Here is an 18306-nt window from a genome sequence, read left to right as displayed (position 1 = left end):
ACACCCAGTGATTCCCCAATCCATTTAACAATTTCTACTGACATGCCCTTCAATGCTAGATCATAAATTCTAACCCAAAAATATGCAAGATGCATCTTAATATTAGAAGGCTGAAGATCACCATCATAATCATGAAGAAGCACAAGGTTCATGTCAAAAGATCATGGACTATTTCGAATAACCTTTTCCTTATCAGTAGTATTTGAAAATTGAGCCAAGAAAATATTAACCCCCAAGTCAAAAAAACTTCTGTGAACAAAGTTTAAACAAGAAACAATGATCACGATGGTTCTTAGAAAAATCTAGACAATTATTCTACACCAAAACATCAGTAGTTTCAACTTCAGACATCAAAAATCTTCTCCATTGGCGAGTTAATTCATCATCCATTGTGAGATATGATCCAAAACAAGTAACAAGAACCCAATAATCTTGCAAAAATGCAAGAAAATAGACTTTCAAGTGACAATCAGATCAATTGCGGACTGAGAGAACATGAAACCAAGTAGAATAACTGGCACTCGAAACTGCTACCCGTAATCGTTGGAGCACACCCGTAACGGTTAGTGAGAATAAACTTCTTTCCTTTGGGGATTATACCCATAACTGCTACCCATAATCATCAAAGCACACCCGTAACCACTTCAATTAATCAATTTTAGCCGATTTTAGACCGATCCAAAACTGTATTTATTTTTAAGTTATTAAACAATTGAGGGTTTTTTTTTAAAAAAAAAAAATTGTACAAAAATATGATAGAACTATACATATATCCAAAATTTTAATCATTGTATTCAATAGCAATCGCAAGAAAATTGAAAGATAAAATATATACTTCTTTATTTCTTTAGTTTAACAAAAAAAAAAAAAAAAAAGATGAATGAGTATTTTGTATTAAATTTGTAGTTGTGCGTAAAATACTACATTTTCCATATGCCTATAACTTAGTGATCTTTATCTTCTTTGTATAGAAGGCAAAAAATGTCTTCAATTGAGGTTAAGTATAGAAATTACATGTTTATTGAAACTAATCAATAAATTTATATTTTATACTCTTTTATAAATGATATTAAATGCTTGAATTTCATTTTACATGACTTTTAATACTTTTTATCAATATTGAAATAATCAATTCAAAATTATTACGAATCACCCAATTTAATTTATTAAATAGCTCGATTAATTGAATCAGTATTTACCCGATTTCGATTTTTCAAGCCAATATAACTCTGGGGTAAAAATGAGAGAGATCAATTTCATTCAATTGTTCAAATTTACAATTTAATCAAGGGCGGTATAATTTCAATTTTTGTTTGATAAAGGTTTTTAAAAAATTCTCAAAAACTATAAAAAAATTCAATTACTGAATATACATGTGTCTCTCTGAAATAAAGAAAGAAAGAAAGAAAACCTTGTCATCAATATGAATTCAAAGATTAATTACTTCATGATTTTTTTTATATAAAAATTACATTAAAAAAAAACTCCTTTAGCCAAAAGAGTTCTAAAATTTCTCATTATTAATTGAATAAAGAAAAATATACTTTTTACTTGGTTCCTTTTAGCCAATGCATGCAGTTGCTGCTGATATAGAATGAGACATGCATGGATACCAGCTTGTTCAAATGGTTCTGCTTGGATATTGACCGGCATTATTCCTTTTCTGCTTCTTCAGGAATAATACAAGTTCTATCCGATCTTCTCAGCTTTGATCGAATGAAGCTGATTCTGATTCCCAGAAAGTTAAGCCAGAGCCAGAGGTAGAGAACAACAATTTGCTACAATGGCAATTAATTGCTACAATTTGTCATTGAGGGATCGGAGGAAGGAATAAGAACACAGTTCCATATATATATGATGCGACTAGTGAAAATTTGTAAGCCTCTAATTATAACAGAATCATGATGTGTTCGAGAGAAATTTGGTGTCACAAAATGATCAGTATTCTTCAAGAAACAGAAAGGTTGCCAATGGATTTTGCACACAGTGGGATGCAGAACAAGTCCATAAATTGCTGAAATGGAGGGAATTATTCTCATCCTTTCTGGCTACCGAATATAGGTGAGTAGAGAACGTTATGGCTTGTATGCATCTTTTGAAGTTTATTAAATAGCATGCAGTCTAATGCTGTTAGAAAAAATCTATTTGAAAGATCAACATACTTAACAGACCAGTAACATAGAAACCTTCTATATCAGCTAGCATAAAAGAGTGTTGGTGTTTTGACTTTTTATAAAATCCGTAATGGGTCTCACGACAAGTGATGACTTTACACGTGGGTTTGTATGTAAAAACACTCATGCTGTTGCAAGACATATGCCCAACAACAAGACATAAGCACGGCATCTGGTTGTTTCCTTTTTGCATAAGAAGAGGACACTAAACCATATACAAGTAGAGCTAGTGGAAGATGTAGTGGCTACTACAGCATCGAAGTGATTGATTATTATTTCTATTACTGATAACAAAAATAAACACAGGCTGCACTTTTGGCTTGCATATGTGAGTTGCTATGCAGTAAGAAGGACTAAGTCATGCAGTATTGCTAATTTTCTATACCAAATTGTATTGTCATCTCTTTCCTCCTACTTGTCTACCGGATGATATTCCCCCTAATATTCTTTTTACTTTTGTTATCCTGCTGACACAAGTGCATATCTCTGCAACAGCTATAAATCCATAAGGGCAGTAGAAACTGCAGTCACAATACTTTGCAAGGGAGGTGATGATGGCAGCAGCAATGGATGCCTGTCGACAGTCATACTTTAACTTTCAGCACCTCATAAAGGGGCCTAGAAGCACCAAGGCAAAAGATTGGAGCTTCCAATGGCCATTAAAGGGTGATTATAACTTGTCTGAGTTGTGGAAAATGAGTTTCTAAGATAGAAATTAAGAACGAAATAGTGTCAACATTTTCTTCATTTTTGTACCAGGTTTCTTGAGGAAGTCCATGCTTATAAATAGCTCAAGTTCTCAACTCAAGTCCTCTCCCTTGTCCTTTCATGGGGGCAGCTATGTGCACAAAAAAGGGGTTTTCATGTTTTATCTCCCAATATATCATCAGCAACAAGTACGGTAGTGGAGTTAATTGATGCTTGGGACGATGAATATGATGGGGTTGTTATTAATCCAGAGAGCTTACCTCTGAGCGCAAATGCCTTTGCATGCGCTCTTCGAGCCTCTTTGTCCAACTGGAAGTTGAAGGTGGGATATTTGTTAACCTAAAGACCACTAGTAGAGCTGAAAAAGTATAGATTTACTGTTCTTGGAAGATTAGCATGTTACTTAACTTGACATTATTTGCACCCTTCGAATTATCACTTATCCTAAAAACTGAACTCCCCATTAATAAGTAAGCCCAACACAAAATATTTAATTTATAATGGGGTGAAGTGTGGAGTAGAGTCCGAACTCAAAATATCTATTCTAATACCATATTAAATCACTATATATCCTAAAAGTTTAAGCGGATGAGAATAGGTAAATTAATCTTGTGTATACTTGCCTAATTCACAACTTTAGCATCTTAGATGAGAGAATTCATTGCAGCTGAAGTTGCTTTTCACATGCATACTGTGCAATGCAGGGGAAAAGGGGGGTATGGCTCAAAATACTACAAGGGCAAGCTGATCTTGTTCCAATTGCAATTCAGGTAATTTTCCAATACCCCATTATGACTACTTTCTTTCCCATGTTAATTTTCTCTGATAATTTGTTAAGGTGGGGAGGGAAATTGATTTGTAGGTACAGTGCAGGAAATGATTCAATTTCTTGGTTTTCACTTTTCAGGAGGGATTCGATTACCACCATGCTGAATCAGGATATGTTATGTTAGTATATTGGATTCCAAATGAACCCTGCACGCTTCCTGCTAGCCCTTCACATCAAATAGGCGTTGCAGGATTTGTGATTAATGACAAAAAACAGGTACTCATAATTATGAGTAATGCTATATGCAATTTTCGAGTGTGCAAGTGCTGTAAAGTCGCTTTGAAAAAGAGTGTGGTCCACTGTTAAAAAATAATTTTTTTTTTCATGTAGATCCCATATATATTCACTTTTTCAAAGTGATTGCGCGGCACTTGGACATTCACAACTGTAACTATCATTTTTCTAAAACTTTTTCAATCTTAATTCTTCTAATATGATTTTAATGCATATATATAGGTTCTTGTGGTGAAAGAAAAATGTCCCTGCAGTTGCTCGGGCGTCTGGAAGTTGCCTACTGGTTATATCAACAAGGTGAAATTAAGCAATGCTGTCTTCCATTTTCCAAAATATTTCTGTTGGATTCTGTACATGATACCATGCACTCTTATGACTGCTCTAAAAACAGTTCTGTTGGATGCCATGTCGAATGCTATAAAAAAAAACTTGAATGTCTATCCTCCATGCTTGTTTGAAGTTAATCTGTAGTTGAAATAATAATGAATGCTATTTTGGTTTGTCTGCACAGTCTGAAGACATATTCGATGGAGTTATGAGGGAAGTGAAAGAAGAAACTGGGGTAATTATACATTCAAATTTCTGAATATTATCGTTATCGATGTTACAGATATACATATGGTTTATTGCTGATATGGGTCGACATCCTTTCTATATACAGGTTGACACAATTTTCCTGGAAATGGTTGCTTTCAGGTAAAGTTTTTATGATCTGGCACTATAAATTTTCCTGGAAATGGCTGCTTGTTGCTCTTCATGTCTGTCTAATATAAATTTTACTTTGGATGCAACCTGAAAGACATGCCCACCTTTTGGCTTTTGAGAAGTCGGATTTGCTCTTCGTTTGCATGCTTAAGCCACTGTCCCATGTAATCACAATCGATGAGAAGGAAATACAAGCTGCCAAGGTAATATAAAACTTCAAATTAAGTGTGGATTTACAATTAATTACTTTTTGTTTATAATCTCTTGTTAGAAAATTAATGGAAGCCAACCATATGGCATTAATATGCCACACGTAAGTCTTTGATTGGCTGATGTGGCATATTGATGCCATGCAGGTAGGTTCGTGGATTAATTGATATTTTGCAATTAATCCAACATTAAAACATAAACGTTTTTTTTTTTTTTTTTTGTAATGATAACTGATATACTAAGCTTCGTGATCGATATACCTTGTGCCATTAAAAAAAACACTTGCAAATAGTTTTTTCTTGACCTCATTGTAACCCTTTTCTATATGGATCGTATGTTAGATCTACGGAGAAAAACCATCGATCGTGTAATTTTTTTTCAATTGTCTTTTAAACCATTTTAAATATTTAGAAAAAATAAAAATCACAAACACATTAGAAAAACTTTCTTAATCATATATTAAGTAATAAAAAAACACACAATCAATACCTTTTATCAGTATGAGTTTTGCTCTACATCAGTCATTATTCAACCCTACATTTTACACCGGACTGCTTTTTATTTTGTTAGAAGGTATGAGGTGTGGGATAGTGAATAGTAGATAATGAGAATAAATATTCTTATTAGTACCCACTCTCGATGGGACAAGTATTTTCCTTTTTATATTCTTCTTTATAATCCGGAGTTGTTTGAATTGAATGGTGATGTTGGGTGCTTTGTGTTTCATCAGTGGATGCCAATCGACGAAGTAATAGGACAGCCATTTTACGAAGAGGACCACATGACAAAGAAAGTGATAGACATAGGCATTGCAGCATATGAAGATGGGTACAGAGGTTTCACAGCACATCAACTGGCCTCCAAATTGGACGGCAAATTGTCTTACCTTTACTACCTTAACAATAACGATGCTTCCAAACACTATTAATATTATAATTATATATATATATATATATATTAATACAATGTTCAAACACAGCCTTTTTATCGGCAGTGGTTTTAGAAAGACAACGATTCCTTGAACCGTGTTGATCAAAGGGGTTCTAGATGTTTTCACGTAATTGATATTATGTCTTTGAGTTTGATCCTCCTTTGTTGAAGACAAGAAAACTCAACAACGATTCATTTGACTCCAACGTTGAGAAACTTCGACACAAGAAATTAATGCAATGCCTACAAAACGTGCTTTGCTTTAAGACTAGCTAGGGGCTAAAAGGAAAAGGGAAAATGATGTGACATGACGTTTACGCATATTACATGTCAAACAAAAACAAACAGACATGTTCCTTATTTTCGTTGAGAATATCAGTGACAAAAAAATAAAAATAAAAACGATTGAAAAAAGTGCTGTATTTAAATTATTTAAATATTTAGTAATTTGTTTTGTGGGACACGGATCCAAGTAGGAATCTCATTGGAACCGATTTTTTTTTTTTTTTTAAATAGACGTATAGAAGGGAGAGATGTCTTATTATTATTATTATTATTTATTAATTGTCAACAGATTATATAAATATTATTTACTTAACATTTAAATCCTGTTTAGATTATAAAAATATTTCATTTGATCTCATCATTATAATTTTTTTTAATTTTTACATAAAATATAATAAATATTTTAATTTTTTTAAATTCTAATTCAACTTTTTTAAATCTTAAAATAATAATAATAATAATAAAAAATAAAATTCTAACAGTATTTTTTTAACTTTCAACTTTCACTTAAAATTATTTCATCTCATCTCTAAATCGAAGGGCTGCATTTGGATGTGAGCTTAACTGAATTGAGCTAAGTTGAGTTCTTTATAAATAGTATTGAGTTGAGTAGTAGAGGGAGTTATATGAGACCTATCTAAACTGAGTTTAAAGTGTATTTAAATATTAAGATGAATTTAATATTTTTTATGAGAAATTGAAAAAGATTGTGGATCTATGTATAAAGATGTTTTAAATTAAAAAATATTGTAAGTTCCACCTATAAGAAAGTTTTGAGTTGAAATGAATTTAATAATTTGAGAGTTAGTTATTTAGATATTAGATTCAGATTAAAATCAAACTAAACTCAGCTAAATTTAAGAATTAAACGGAGCCTTAAAATGGGCTGTGAAAAAAAAAAAAAAAAAAAAAAAAGTAATCTAGAATCAAGACGGCAGTAAAGTCCACTTTGTCTCCTACATCATGGTCCAGTTCTCCTAGCTTCCACGAAACTCGTGTCTTTTACAACTATTTTCTTCTTTTCTATTTCCATGCTTCACGTTATCCCTCTGACTCTCTAATTTTTTTTTGGTTGTATAGTAAAACTCTTATAAAAGAATATTCCAGGTTTCTCCATTTCAATTCAATCACCGGCAATCAACGGTAGAACTTATTTTATTTATCGATCTCGTTTTTATTTATAAATAACTATTAATTATTAATTAGTTAATTTTAATATTTAGATTTGCACTTTAATTTGATAATGCTAGATACAAATTTCAAATAAATAAATTTCGTGTAGGCCCTTTATAAAAAAGTAGATCTCACTAAAAATAAATAGTTTTTTTTAATGCATTTTTCCAAAGTAAAGTCTTTTTTTTTTTTATAAAGGCTTGTGTAAAATTTGTTTATTTAAAATTTGTACAAATATTTTCTCTTACAATTTATGCTCACAATGTTATTTTACTCGAGCTTCGGATCAATCTCTCTAAAAATAAGAATAATGCTAGATATAGTTTTAGGATATACAAGTTTTGTAAACTCTTTTTAATAAAAGGAAAGTCCAAAATAATTATTTATGAGGATCTTATATTTATCTTTTTTTTTTTTTTTTAAAGGAATGTATGAAAGTTGTATGTTTTCGATTGCAAGTATATTTTCTTAAAAAGTATTCTCCAGACATTTCAAAGAGAACACCGAAAAAATCTAATTCAGCTCGGCATAATATAGCCAAAGTACGGTTGAGCAATGTACATGTGAGGTTTGAATAACGTGTTCTTCAAATCCGTTCGTAAATAGAATAGGTAATGATATCTTTACATTTTTTTAATTATTATTTTACTATCTATTTTTTTTTCTTTTTGTTTTTTGAATTTGGATTAAAATTTTCAGAACATAACTTTTTTATAATAATTTAAAAGAAAATAAATTTAATTAACTGATGTATCATGTAATTTACAATATATATATATATATATATATATCACACTTAAGTGTTATAAAAAAAGAGGTATTTTTCTTTATGACAGTATTTTTGAAATTCAAAAAGTAAAAGAAGGTCAAGTTTTATAAAGTTAAATTTATTTTTAATTAAATTATATGATTATGTTAATTAATTAAATTTATTCTCTTTTAGACTGTGTAAAGAGATTATATTATAAGATTTTTAATTTAAATTCAAAGAATAAAAAGGGAAAAATTATTGAATAATAAAAAAATTAAAAAAAAAAAGGTAAAGATATTACAACCCAAATAAATATCTGACACAAAACTAAAAATAATAGAAGACTGGATGTCAAGAAACAACCGCCTCCGCAGTTTTCATATTATTTTCAACAAAAATTGTGATCTTGTCACCCACGCTGTTCCCAAAAAGTCTACTTTCTTCTCCAAGTCCCCAGTAATGGAAAGCCTGTGAGCTTCAACTTTTATTATTTTTTCGGATTTTTTTTTATCTGATTGGTATTTATTGGCTTTTTAACAAAAAGTGACAGAAGAAAAGTACAGCCACCCCCTCCTACCTTCTACTTCTAAAAACAACCTCTGAAAACCAGAACGTACATTCGGCAGTTGTTTGTGGTTTCTACCTTTGACGTCTACGAATTTTTGGAATGTCACCGTTTGGTCAACTCGGGTGTGTTTCCTTACTTATATATTGGTCATCTCTTCTTCGTTGATCGCTCAGAAATTGAAACCGTTGCGATTGTATCGACTTTGTCCGAGCTTCTTCAATTCCTTCTCCCCTAAGCCTTCCACCTCGTTATTCTTCTTCCTCGACTCCTTCTTCTTCTTCTTCTTCTTCCACGTCAAGTTCTGGTTGTCGCTGCGTGAGTCTCCGTTCCAGTCCAGCTTCGAGAAATCGTTTTTCGTGGGCCCTGATGGGAACCTCCGACAGTTATGAGCCCAATAGCGTGACCGGAGCGGCTGGTTATGTCCTCGAGGACGTGCCCCATTTGACTGATTATATTCGTGATCTTCCTGTACGTTGTCTTTCCCCCCATCTCTGTCTCTTTTTCTATTTTTGGCTGAGTTTAATTTATCACATTCACTCAGTTGATTTATTAATATCTTATATTATCATTTGAGTCTCCGTTTGGCTACTGAGAAAGCGGAAAAGAAAGTAAACAAGTAGCTTTGGAGTTCCAAGAGTCTAGCACTAGATAAGCCATGTTGTACAATTACCTGTTTCTGTATTACCACAAACATGCCAGAATCGTTTAATTTACAACTGCTTATTAATATCAAGTTTTCGTTTCTGACGACGTTCATTAATGCTTTTATTAAATTATTGGAAAAGTCAAACTTTTCCAACTTTCTTGTACACAAGGCTGACGCCTCTGTTAGTTTTGAATCCGACAAGCGTTTTATCTTGAATTTGCTTCTATAAACTGTTCTGTTTCGAAGTGTTTTGTTTTTTTTGTTTTTGGGCTCTATTGGTAATATCAAATGTTCCCATTATAGCGTTAAGCTTACTTTCCAAAATAAATTATTTATGTTTTTTTTTTTTTTTCATGGCAGACCTGTCAAAATCCGTTGCAAGACAATCCTTCGTACTCAGTCGTGAAGTGAGTATGCGCTTATTTGATTTTTGATTCTTTATCAATGAAATTCGGCCTTTTGTAATATTGGTTGGAATTAGTGATTCATTAAGACTTTTCTTTGAAATTTTCAGGCAGTATTTTGTCAATGCCGATGACTCTGTTGCTCAGAAGGTTAGTGTTCTATGCAAACTTACGCCATATTTCCGAGAAAAATAAACGTCACTTGTATAAGCTTCTGATTAACAAGGAGGAGGCATAATTCGATTTATTATGTCTTAACTTCATAGTGTCTGAGTTAAGAATAAAAATGAGCTGAATAGGACATGCCTGGATGGACATATTCTCATTAAGTAGATGCATGCATCTCCAAGACCAGGTGTGGATTCCCTCTGATACAAATGCATGGGAAGGCAATTGTTGTAGGATGCATCTTCAATTACAACATTCTTTTTAATGAACTATAAAAAGTCTACATTTTAATCTTCATGCAATTTTTGCTTCTCTCATTTGCTTTTGTAGATTGTAGTTCACAAAGATAGTCCAAGAGGCACACATTTTCGACGTGCTGGACCCCGTCAAAAGGTTTGTTTTGATGTGCTTTATGAATGGATCAAATAAATGGAAAATCAAATGCTTACCATTTACGCATGCTGTTATCTGTTTTCCAGGTGTACTTCGAGCCAGATGATGTTCACGCTTGTATTGTGACATGCGGGGGTCTCTGTCCTGGGCTCAACACAGTGATCAGAGAAATAGTATGTGGCCTGTACCATATGTATGGCGTGAAGAAAGTTCTGGGGATTGATGTAAGTGATTATTACAATCTCTTCTTCAGTGTTTCTCTTATATTCTAGGATTTCGGATTTGGCTCAAATTTTGGGCATGCTTTCCATGATTAAAAATTGAGCTGTATTATTATTTTTTTTTCCCTGCTAGACCCATATGTCCTCCTTTTTTCATTTCACTAAGAATGTGTAGGGCTTTCCTTTTTTCATTTCCAAAACTGCATTTAGGCTAGCCAATGGTGACGGAACTACTAAGACGAAGTATATATTGTTTTCTCCTAATGCATGTGATGGCTGTTTACACTGTATCATAATATGATCAATCATGGAACCCTCATAAGCATGTGATATCTAGAAGCTCGACAGGAACCAGGACAGTTCCTGAACCAGGGGCATTCATGACCAGTTGCAGTGCTATGCTGTAGCATTTCCAGTTGTGTAATCTGCTGCTTTTTCTAAACAAGATAGAAACATTGAAAGAAATGAAAATGTGGTGGCCTAGTTCTTGCCCACTTGACTTTATGCCTTTTGTGTGAATTTAAGAATTCATTTTTTCAGTTGCTAGTTCTTTTACTTTTTCCCTTCTTTTCATTTTGCCTCTGGCATTGAGCGTGTAAGTTTTGAAGCATTCAAATTACATATCAATATCTTTCATACTACATAATTTGGCGGCTTTAATAATTAGGGAAGCTTCTGTGATCTTTAGGGAGGATACAGGGGCTTCTATGCTCGAAATACAATTACTTTGACTCCTAAGGTTGTGAATGATATCCATAAACGTGGTGGAACCACCCTTGGAACATCACGAGGTGGCCATGATACCAATAAAATAGTTGATAGCATTCAAGATCGAGGGATAAACCAGGTATGCATCACTTTTGTAGTACAATTTGTTCGGGTTAAGTTTTGTTGTATAGATTTATGGTGATCATCAGTGTATGGGCACTAGATTCATAGTTCTCTGGATCTCAGGTTTACATAATTGGAGGAGACGGAACTCAAAGAGGGGCGTCTGTCATATTTGAGGTAATTTTTACCTTTTTAGGATAGCTAATATATTACTAAATTTCTTAACCATACCATTGAAAGAAACAAAAAACCCAAAAAGAATGGGAACAGTTGGCCGAGGTGCATTTTATCTGTTGAAATATGGGTAACCAATTACCATTACCTCATGCAAATTGTGTTAACTTAAACAGGAAATTAGAAGGCGTGGTCTCAAAGTTGCAGTGGCTGGAATCCCCAAAACCATTGATAACGACATCCCGGTATATTTCTTTGGTGCCCTCCTGATGGAATATCACTATGTCAAATATGATCCTTGGTTATTTTAATCCTATTAGCTTTCAGAATTGTTGGTTTGACTACACGCTATTGCTTGGTTATACAGGTTATTGACAGGTCCTTCGGCTTTGACACTGCTGTTGAGGAGGCTCAGCGTGCTATTCATGCAGCACATGTAGAAGCTGAAAGTGTTGAGAACGGTATTGGTGTTGTGAAGCTAATGGGTCGCTACAGCGGTAAGTTTCTTGTTTGTATATCTTGTCATCTACTTTTTATCTGCAAAAGTAGAGTAGTCTTCATGTCCACCAGTCTATTAAGCAATAGATCGCCACATTTTTTGGGTTGAGTAATCAATTTGGTTACTATTTGTCTATTATTCATATTTAAATTGCTAAAGTTCATTGCATTTGTGGGTATACATTTGTTTAATTTTTTATACCCCTTGTTTTAGATGGAAAATCGCAGGATTTCTAACACTTTACGAGCACAAAGGAAGATGTCTCTTGGCCTCTTATTCACTCTTCCCTTTGGTCAATTCTTAGTTTTTCTCTTACTTGATTCACCAATTGTTTATCTTTCCTTGGTGGACTTTATGTGTGTAGTTCTCTTTATTGGTCGAATTACATAGTGGTTTTCCATTGTCACGTGACTCTCCTAATTTTACATTGCTATGTTGCAGGGTTTATTGCAATGTATGCTACTCTTGCAAGCCGAGATGTGGACTGTTGCTTGATTCCTGAGTCACCATTTTATCTTGAAGGTCCAGGCGGTCTTTTCGAATACATAGAGAAACGACTCAGAGAAAATGGGCACATGGTTCTTGTGATAGCTGAAGGCGCGGGACAGGACCTGCTTTCTGAGAGCATTCAGTCTATGGGTAAGCAGGATGCTTCTGGAAACAAGCTTCTCCAGGATGTTGGGCTGTGGATATCACAGAAAATTAAGGTGTGGGAGCCAAAGTGAAATTGTCTTGCCTTAAATGTCATGAATAATTTTTGTTCTAAGCTTTTGTTGGCACTGTGCTTAGTAATTACTGTTTGTGCAGGATCATTTTTCCAATCAAACTAAGATGGTCATGAACCTCAAATATATAGGTTAGTAATACGTTCTAATGAATGGTGGCCTGGCTGGCTTTGCTTATACTTGCATAGGTTAAATGTAATTTACCATTGCTTGTTTGGCAGATCCTACTTATATGATTCGAGCTGTTCCAAGCAATGCCTCTGACAATGTATACTGCACGCTTCTTGCTCATAGTGCGGTTCATGGAGCAATGGCAGGTTATACGGGATTTACGGTTGGGCCGGTCAATGGAAGACATGCTTACATACCATTCTATGTGAGTCTGCCCCCTGCTTAAAATGTGTCCGATGATTTTTTTTTTCGTGTTTTATTTCTTCTAACACTGGGTTATTTGTTGGGCGGTTGCTCTGCAGAGGATTATTGAGAGACAGAACAATGTTGTGATTACTGATAGAATGTGGGCTAGGCTTCTGTCTTCAACGAATCAGCCAAGCTTCTTGAGTGCTAAAGATGTCATTGAAGACAAAAGAGAGGATGAACTACCCACCCAGATGTTGGATGATGAGCAATATTCCGATGACAACAATATGGTGAACAAAGATTTCAGCCATGCTTTATGAGTCAGTACTCATAATCCTTTCTTTGAGGATACTGTCATTGCTGTAGTCTAATTCCTACCCAGTCTTGTTCTTCTGTAAGTGATATTGAAGCTTAAATTCATGGTTTTCCAATGCCATGAGAAGCATTTGGAAAAAGTTATCCCACTTGGGTATAAGTTTTGTTTGCTGATAGATAATATGGATCTTAAGGAATCGCATATGCGAGATGATTTATGGCATCACAGTCACAACCTTTTCCCACCTTGGAAAGCACTAGCACAATGGAGTTTTGTCTGTCTGCTGAAGATGTTGACATTTTCAATTAAAATCCCATCCTTGCAACCTTTTTCTTTTGCTTTTTTTCCTTAATTTTTGTAAAACTAGTGATTTTCTGACGTTTTTGTGTCATTATGAAAGTGATCCTGAAAGCATTTTATTTTTATTTTGGGATTCTGGGGTGCACTATAGATCATTAATATTATCTGGGCAACATCAATCCAGAGGTTTCTATGAAAAGATAAAACAAAACAAAAGCTTGGTTGGTATATGTCTGGTGCAGTCCTTCCAGTGATACTAAGAAAGCTCAATCTAATAAATCATACTTGTCTAACAGGAACAGCTCAAAGGAAATCTTAAAAAGCAGGCCAATTTATGTTTTGCAAAGAGGCTCTCTGAAGCAGGTCTAAGGTCCAGGACTAGTCATATCCAATCAAATTTGATTGTATAGAGGTTTCTATTTTCATCTATTTTGTTATGAAAAATGCTAATTTGCCCACTCAATTTGTCTCTTCATTTTGACACCTCATATATTTTATTTTTTTTTTTTACTTAATATAAAGACTATTAGTGTATTGATATTTTTTAAAAATGTTTTAAAATGATAAAAAAATATGAATAAGAAATTGAAAAAAAATAATAACAGAATTCTAGCCTAGCGGTCAAAATGAGCGGTGCTACTCAGGTGGCAAAGTAGCACCGCTCTTTTGTCATATATGCGCCAGTGTAGTGTAGTGTAGTGTTGTTGGTACTCGGCCATAAAAATAAAAAATTAATAATTAAATTAAATTTTTAGTACATTGTCTCTTACATACCTTAAGAAATTAGAGACATTTTCATTCATACCTTAAGCATTACACTGTTTTCAAAATTCATACATTTCATAATAAGTTAATAACCTCAGGACCCTCTTCAATCTGCACACTCTTGTTCACAAGATAAAGCTAACTTTGATAGTTGATGTGCAGCTTGATTACCATCTCTTTTAACATGTTGAATTCTCCACATCCCCTTGCCATGAAAAGTAGCCTTTATATCTTCTATAATCTGACCATAACATGAACAATCATCTTCATTCCTCTTGACTGATTTAATCACTGCAAGGGCATCCCCTTCAAAAATAGTATTCCCTATATCTCTATTTCAATACAAAACTCTGTTGCTCTCTCCAGTGCCACAATCTCAGCCTGTAAAGGATTTTCACAAATCTCTCAGGCATACAAACAGCACCCATCAACTCATCTTCTTAGTTCCTAATCACAATACATCCCGTTTAAAAGTGAATGGACAAGATTGGAAGATTGATAGAAAAGTCAACTTATTTTTTCACTTAAAAAAATTGTCTATTTATTTTTCAAATATGATGCATCAAATAAAATTTTAACAAGATGTAAGCCAAACGCACAAGGAATAGTATTTTTTTTTTTTTTAAAAAAAAAATTACACATCTAATCCGTGTAGGGTAGGCAGCGAGGCCCCATATCCTGCTACCCGAACCCCGTCCACCCCTTCCTGCATGGAGAAAGCCTAACGGGGGCGAGAGGCAGGATGACCCCAGCAATGTGGGCTGTAGTAAGTCTCACATTGCTTAAGTATGACTATTGTATTACATTAGCCTCTTATATAAAGGTTGGCCTAGGAGGCCTAGATAATCTAAAATATAACTCTAATGAGTTTAAGTTCTTTTTGTATTTATAAATTTTAATTTATAATTTAAATTATATTATAATTTGGGTCCAAAAACAAAAATAATTTTTTAGACCTAATGTGTTGGCTTAGGTAAGATGCAGGACGAATGAGATTTTTTCCCTCGGCACCAGGGCGGGGGGCGGGGGAAAAACCCCCTCTTGCCCGCATGGTGTGGGGCGGTGTGCCCCCCTCCCCCACACTGCACCGCACCGCACCATGCGGATAGCAGCCCTAAATCCGTATGATATTTCTTGGTTTTCTATTCCTTCTTAATTTGTCCTCTCTATGTGTCTACATAAGTTATTAGTTCTTTTTTCATTTTTTTTAATAAGATAAATATTAAATTAAAGGTAGTGTAAATTTGTGGAAGGTGAAATACCAAATGGACTAATTTAATACATAATTAGATTTTTTAAAAAAAAAAAAAGAAAAAGAAAAGAAAAGTAAAAATAACAACTCAAGGTCGTCCTTTTGTCTTTGTAGATGGAAACATACTTTCGAACAAAGTCTGGAGCCAAGGGAGTTGGCATGAGAGAGTTTTGAGAAAGCCTGTTGTACATGGCGTTTTTTCATTTATCATGACAACGGTACCAAACACACCCTCATTTTCATTTTCTTTCCACTGCGATAATCTCTCTCTCTCTCTCTCTCTCCCCGTGTTTTTGGGGTGGTGACGAAGAAAATGGGAATAGATTCATACTGATGGTGAACAAGCAGGGACAGACCCGTCTTGCCCAATACTATGAGTACCTCACTCTCGAAGAACGACGCGCTCTCGAGGACGAAATCGTTCACAAATGTCTCGCTCGTACCGAGCAATAGGTCTCCCTATATCTCTTTCAATTCAATTTACCTAGTTTGATCTTTTAAGATTTTTTTTTTTGCTCAATCTATGAGGTAGATGGAATTTAGTGGGCCCCAGATCAATTCCTAGATCGTACTGAATTGCTAACTTTTTGAATTAATCTCTTTGTTATCGGCCTACGTTGGGAATTCAATTTCGTGTATATTAGCTGCATGGTTGTTATATTAATGTAACACTCATACAGATTGTAGTTTGGATAAAAGGAAAATTGCAAGGCAATTGATTGAGAATGGCTAAATTCGAGGTTGAAATTAGGCTTATGACAATCAACTGATCTATTTGGAATTGCTTCCTTGTCAATGACGAACAAGGGTTTAAAGTTTCCAAGGGTGCATGAAGAACTTGATTCCTTGAATGTTATAGAGTTCCAATTCCCAAATCCTGGCGACGAAACTGTTTCGTGTTCTTTTGGTCTTGAATTTGATTTGATTTGTTTGTTGATAGTTATAAAATAAATAAATGCACAGGCCACAAGATGATTATATGACACTGCCCCCAACAAATTACAATCGAAAGTTCAAAATATCAATGGAATTCAAGAAAGAATCACAATGTATACCACTCATAGAGCATATCCAGTCAAATAATAATCTTTAGAAAATGATTTTAAGTGATTTCCCAGTTCACCTGAAATTGTTGAAAGTACATTTTTTTCTCTCCTGCCAATTTGTCGACATATTCCAATAGGGTCTGCACTCCAAGTCTCACCTTTCTCGTGAGTAATGAGTGTCATTTCTCAACTTTTAAACTCTTCTATCACAGTCCAAGGCAAGATAAAGCCAATGATCATAATTCTCTTGCTCAATGGAATATAAGGATGGTCCAACATCTCACAACAATTTTTACATACACAACATCTATTCACAATGATTTTACCCAAAGCAGTTGTCCATCCAAAAAGGGCTAATGACTAATGTTAGTGCTTGATGCATGATTGCTGGAAAAATTTGTTGGAATTTCGTAGGACAGGTCTTGTTAGACATTAGCAATTTTGTAGTGATTTTTCTTGTGCTCTGTACAAATTTCATACCATTCCTAAAATAACCATGCCTAGGAGTATGGGTTAGTTAAAATATCATGTCTAGGTTTTTTGCCCAATTAATCACTTTCTGGCTTTCTGCTTTCTTCTGATCATGTTTTATCTTGATTACGTCTGTCTTGTATACTAATTCTATTAGCTCTTCTTTAGGTTCGATTCAACCCAGAATCTGCGTCTGGACAATGTTAACACAACCAGACATTTCTTGTTGCGGTTGCTTATCAATTTTCTTTTATGATGACAATGTTCTTTTGTTGAGCATCGGAACTACAAAATTGTTTACAGGCGCTATGAATCATTATTTTTCCTGGTTGGAGTTGACAATGATTTAGTAAGTTTCTCTGTTTAATCTACATGCATTATGAAAGTTTTGTGGTCACAAAATGAAATTTTATGTGAACCATGCCAATCAAAGAATATGGATTTTCCTCGGGACATTTCTCTTTGCCTACAAATTTTCAGTTCAAGAACATTTTGCATTGTACTTCTAATGTGATGTGCCTCTCAAGCTCAAGAGTGTTAGTTTATATGCAATGTCAATGTTACTGGCATGCTTTGATTGGATATAGAACTTTCAACTCCATGTGGAGGGAGGGGAGAGAGAGAAAGTTCATTGTTATGATAGGTCTTGGTGGAGATAGATGAGTTGATTGTGAAGTTAGCCCACTTAAAAGTCCTTTATGTGTTCAAATTCAACTAAAAACTTTGTCAAATACATCATTAGGAAATTTTCTGATTTTAAACTTTTGCTTAGATGTCTGCAAGGATGTATTTCTTGATAGTCATTCCCCTTTACGTTATGCATGTTGTAGAATGAACTTGCAATTTTGGAGTTCATCCATCTTTTGGTTGAAACAATGGACCGACATTTTGGAAATGCGGTAAGTCTGAGTTCAGTAATATCTGACCAATATTTTTTTTTTTTATTATTTCCCATGTCCTGGCCTCAGTTTTCCATATTTACCTTCTAAGAAGTTGATTTGATTTTTCCTACTTCCCACACAATTTTGCAATGTGAGCTAGACATTATGTTCCATTTAGAGAATGCACATTTTATGCTGGAGGAAATGGTCATGAACGGGTGTATTGTTGAGACAAACAAGTCAAGCATTCTGACACCAATACAGCTGATGGAGAAAGCATGATGAAA

The 18306-nt window shown here is 34.1% G+C and overlaps 3 protein-coding genes across 5 annotated transcripts; all 3 read left to right on the top strand.

Moving 5' to 3' along the window:
• The first annotated feature begins 1605 nt into the window (after positions 1–1605).
• LOC121249470 (nudix hydrolase 8-like) lies at positions 1606–5921 on the top strand. Its single transcript, XM_041148181.1, has 10 exons — positions 1606–1760; positions 2670–2757; positions 2965–3204; positions 3587–3652; positions 3790–3927; positions 4168–4242; positions 4457–4507; positions 4607–4641; positions 4745–4853; positions 5591–5921. The coding sequence occupies exons 1-10, from the start codon at positions 1606–1608 to the stop codon at positions 5786–5788; spliced, it is 1155 nt and encodes a 384-aa protein (XP_041004115.1). The 3' UTR covers positions 5789–5921.
• Positions 5922–8756: 2835 nt separating this feature from the next.
• On the top strand, positions 8757–14036 carry LOC121251035 (ATP-dependent 6-phosphofructokinase 3-like). Of its 3 annotated transcripts, XM_041150331.1 has the most exons (14): positions 8788–9035; positions 9574–9620; positions 9728–9767; positions 10116–10178; positions 10265–10402; positions 11088–11246; positions 11354–11407; positions 11581–11649; positions 11772–11901; positions 12345–12610; positions 12711–12759; positions 12850–13004; positions 13102–13308; positions 13901–14036. In XM_041150331.1, exons 1-13 carry the CDS (start codon positions 8934–8936, stop codon positions 13306–13308), a joined length of 1479 nt encoding a protein of 492 aa, XP_041006265.1. In that variant the 5' UTR covers positions 8788–8933; the 3' UTR covers positions 13901–14036. The 3 variants fall into 3 exon arrangements, with proteins under 3 accessions (XP_041006264.1, XP_041006265.1, XP_041006266.1); XM_041150330.1 differs by lacking the exon at positions 13901–14036 and having other exon boundaries at positions 8757–9035; positions 13102–13615; XM_041150332.1 differs by lacking the exons at positions 8788–9035; positions 9574–9620; positions 9728–9767; positions 13901–14036 and adding an exon at positions 9846–10015 and having other exon boundaries at positions 13102–13615.
• A 1774-nt stretch (positions 14037–15810) lies between these two features.
• Positions 15811–18301, top strand: LOC121249469 (AP-4 complex subunit sigma-like). Its single transcript, XM_041148180.1, has 5 exons — positions 15811–15815; positions 15945–16070; positions 17397–17487; positions 17969–18036; positions 18169–18301. The coding sequence occupies exons 1-5, from the start codon at positions 15811–15813 to the stop codon at positions 18299–18301; spliced, it is 423 nt and encodes a 140-aa protein (XP_041004114.1).
• The last annotated feature ends 5 nt before the right edge of the window (positions 18302–18306 follow it).

The sequence above is a fragment of the Juglans microcarpa x Juglans regia genome, chromosome 2D (assembly GCF_004785595.1).
Source record: "Juglans microcarpa x Juglans regia isolate MS1-56 chromosome 2D, Jm3101_v1.0, whole genome shotgun sequence".
NCBI classification, from domain to species: Eukaryota; Viridiplantae; Streptophyta; class Magnoliopsida; order Fagales; family Juglandaceae; genus Juglans; species Juglans microcarpa x Juglans regia.
Note: the sequence above shows the minus strand (reverse complement) of the source record. Positions and strands in the feature narration are given on the sequence as shown.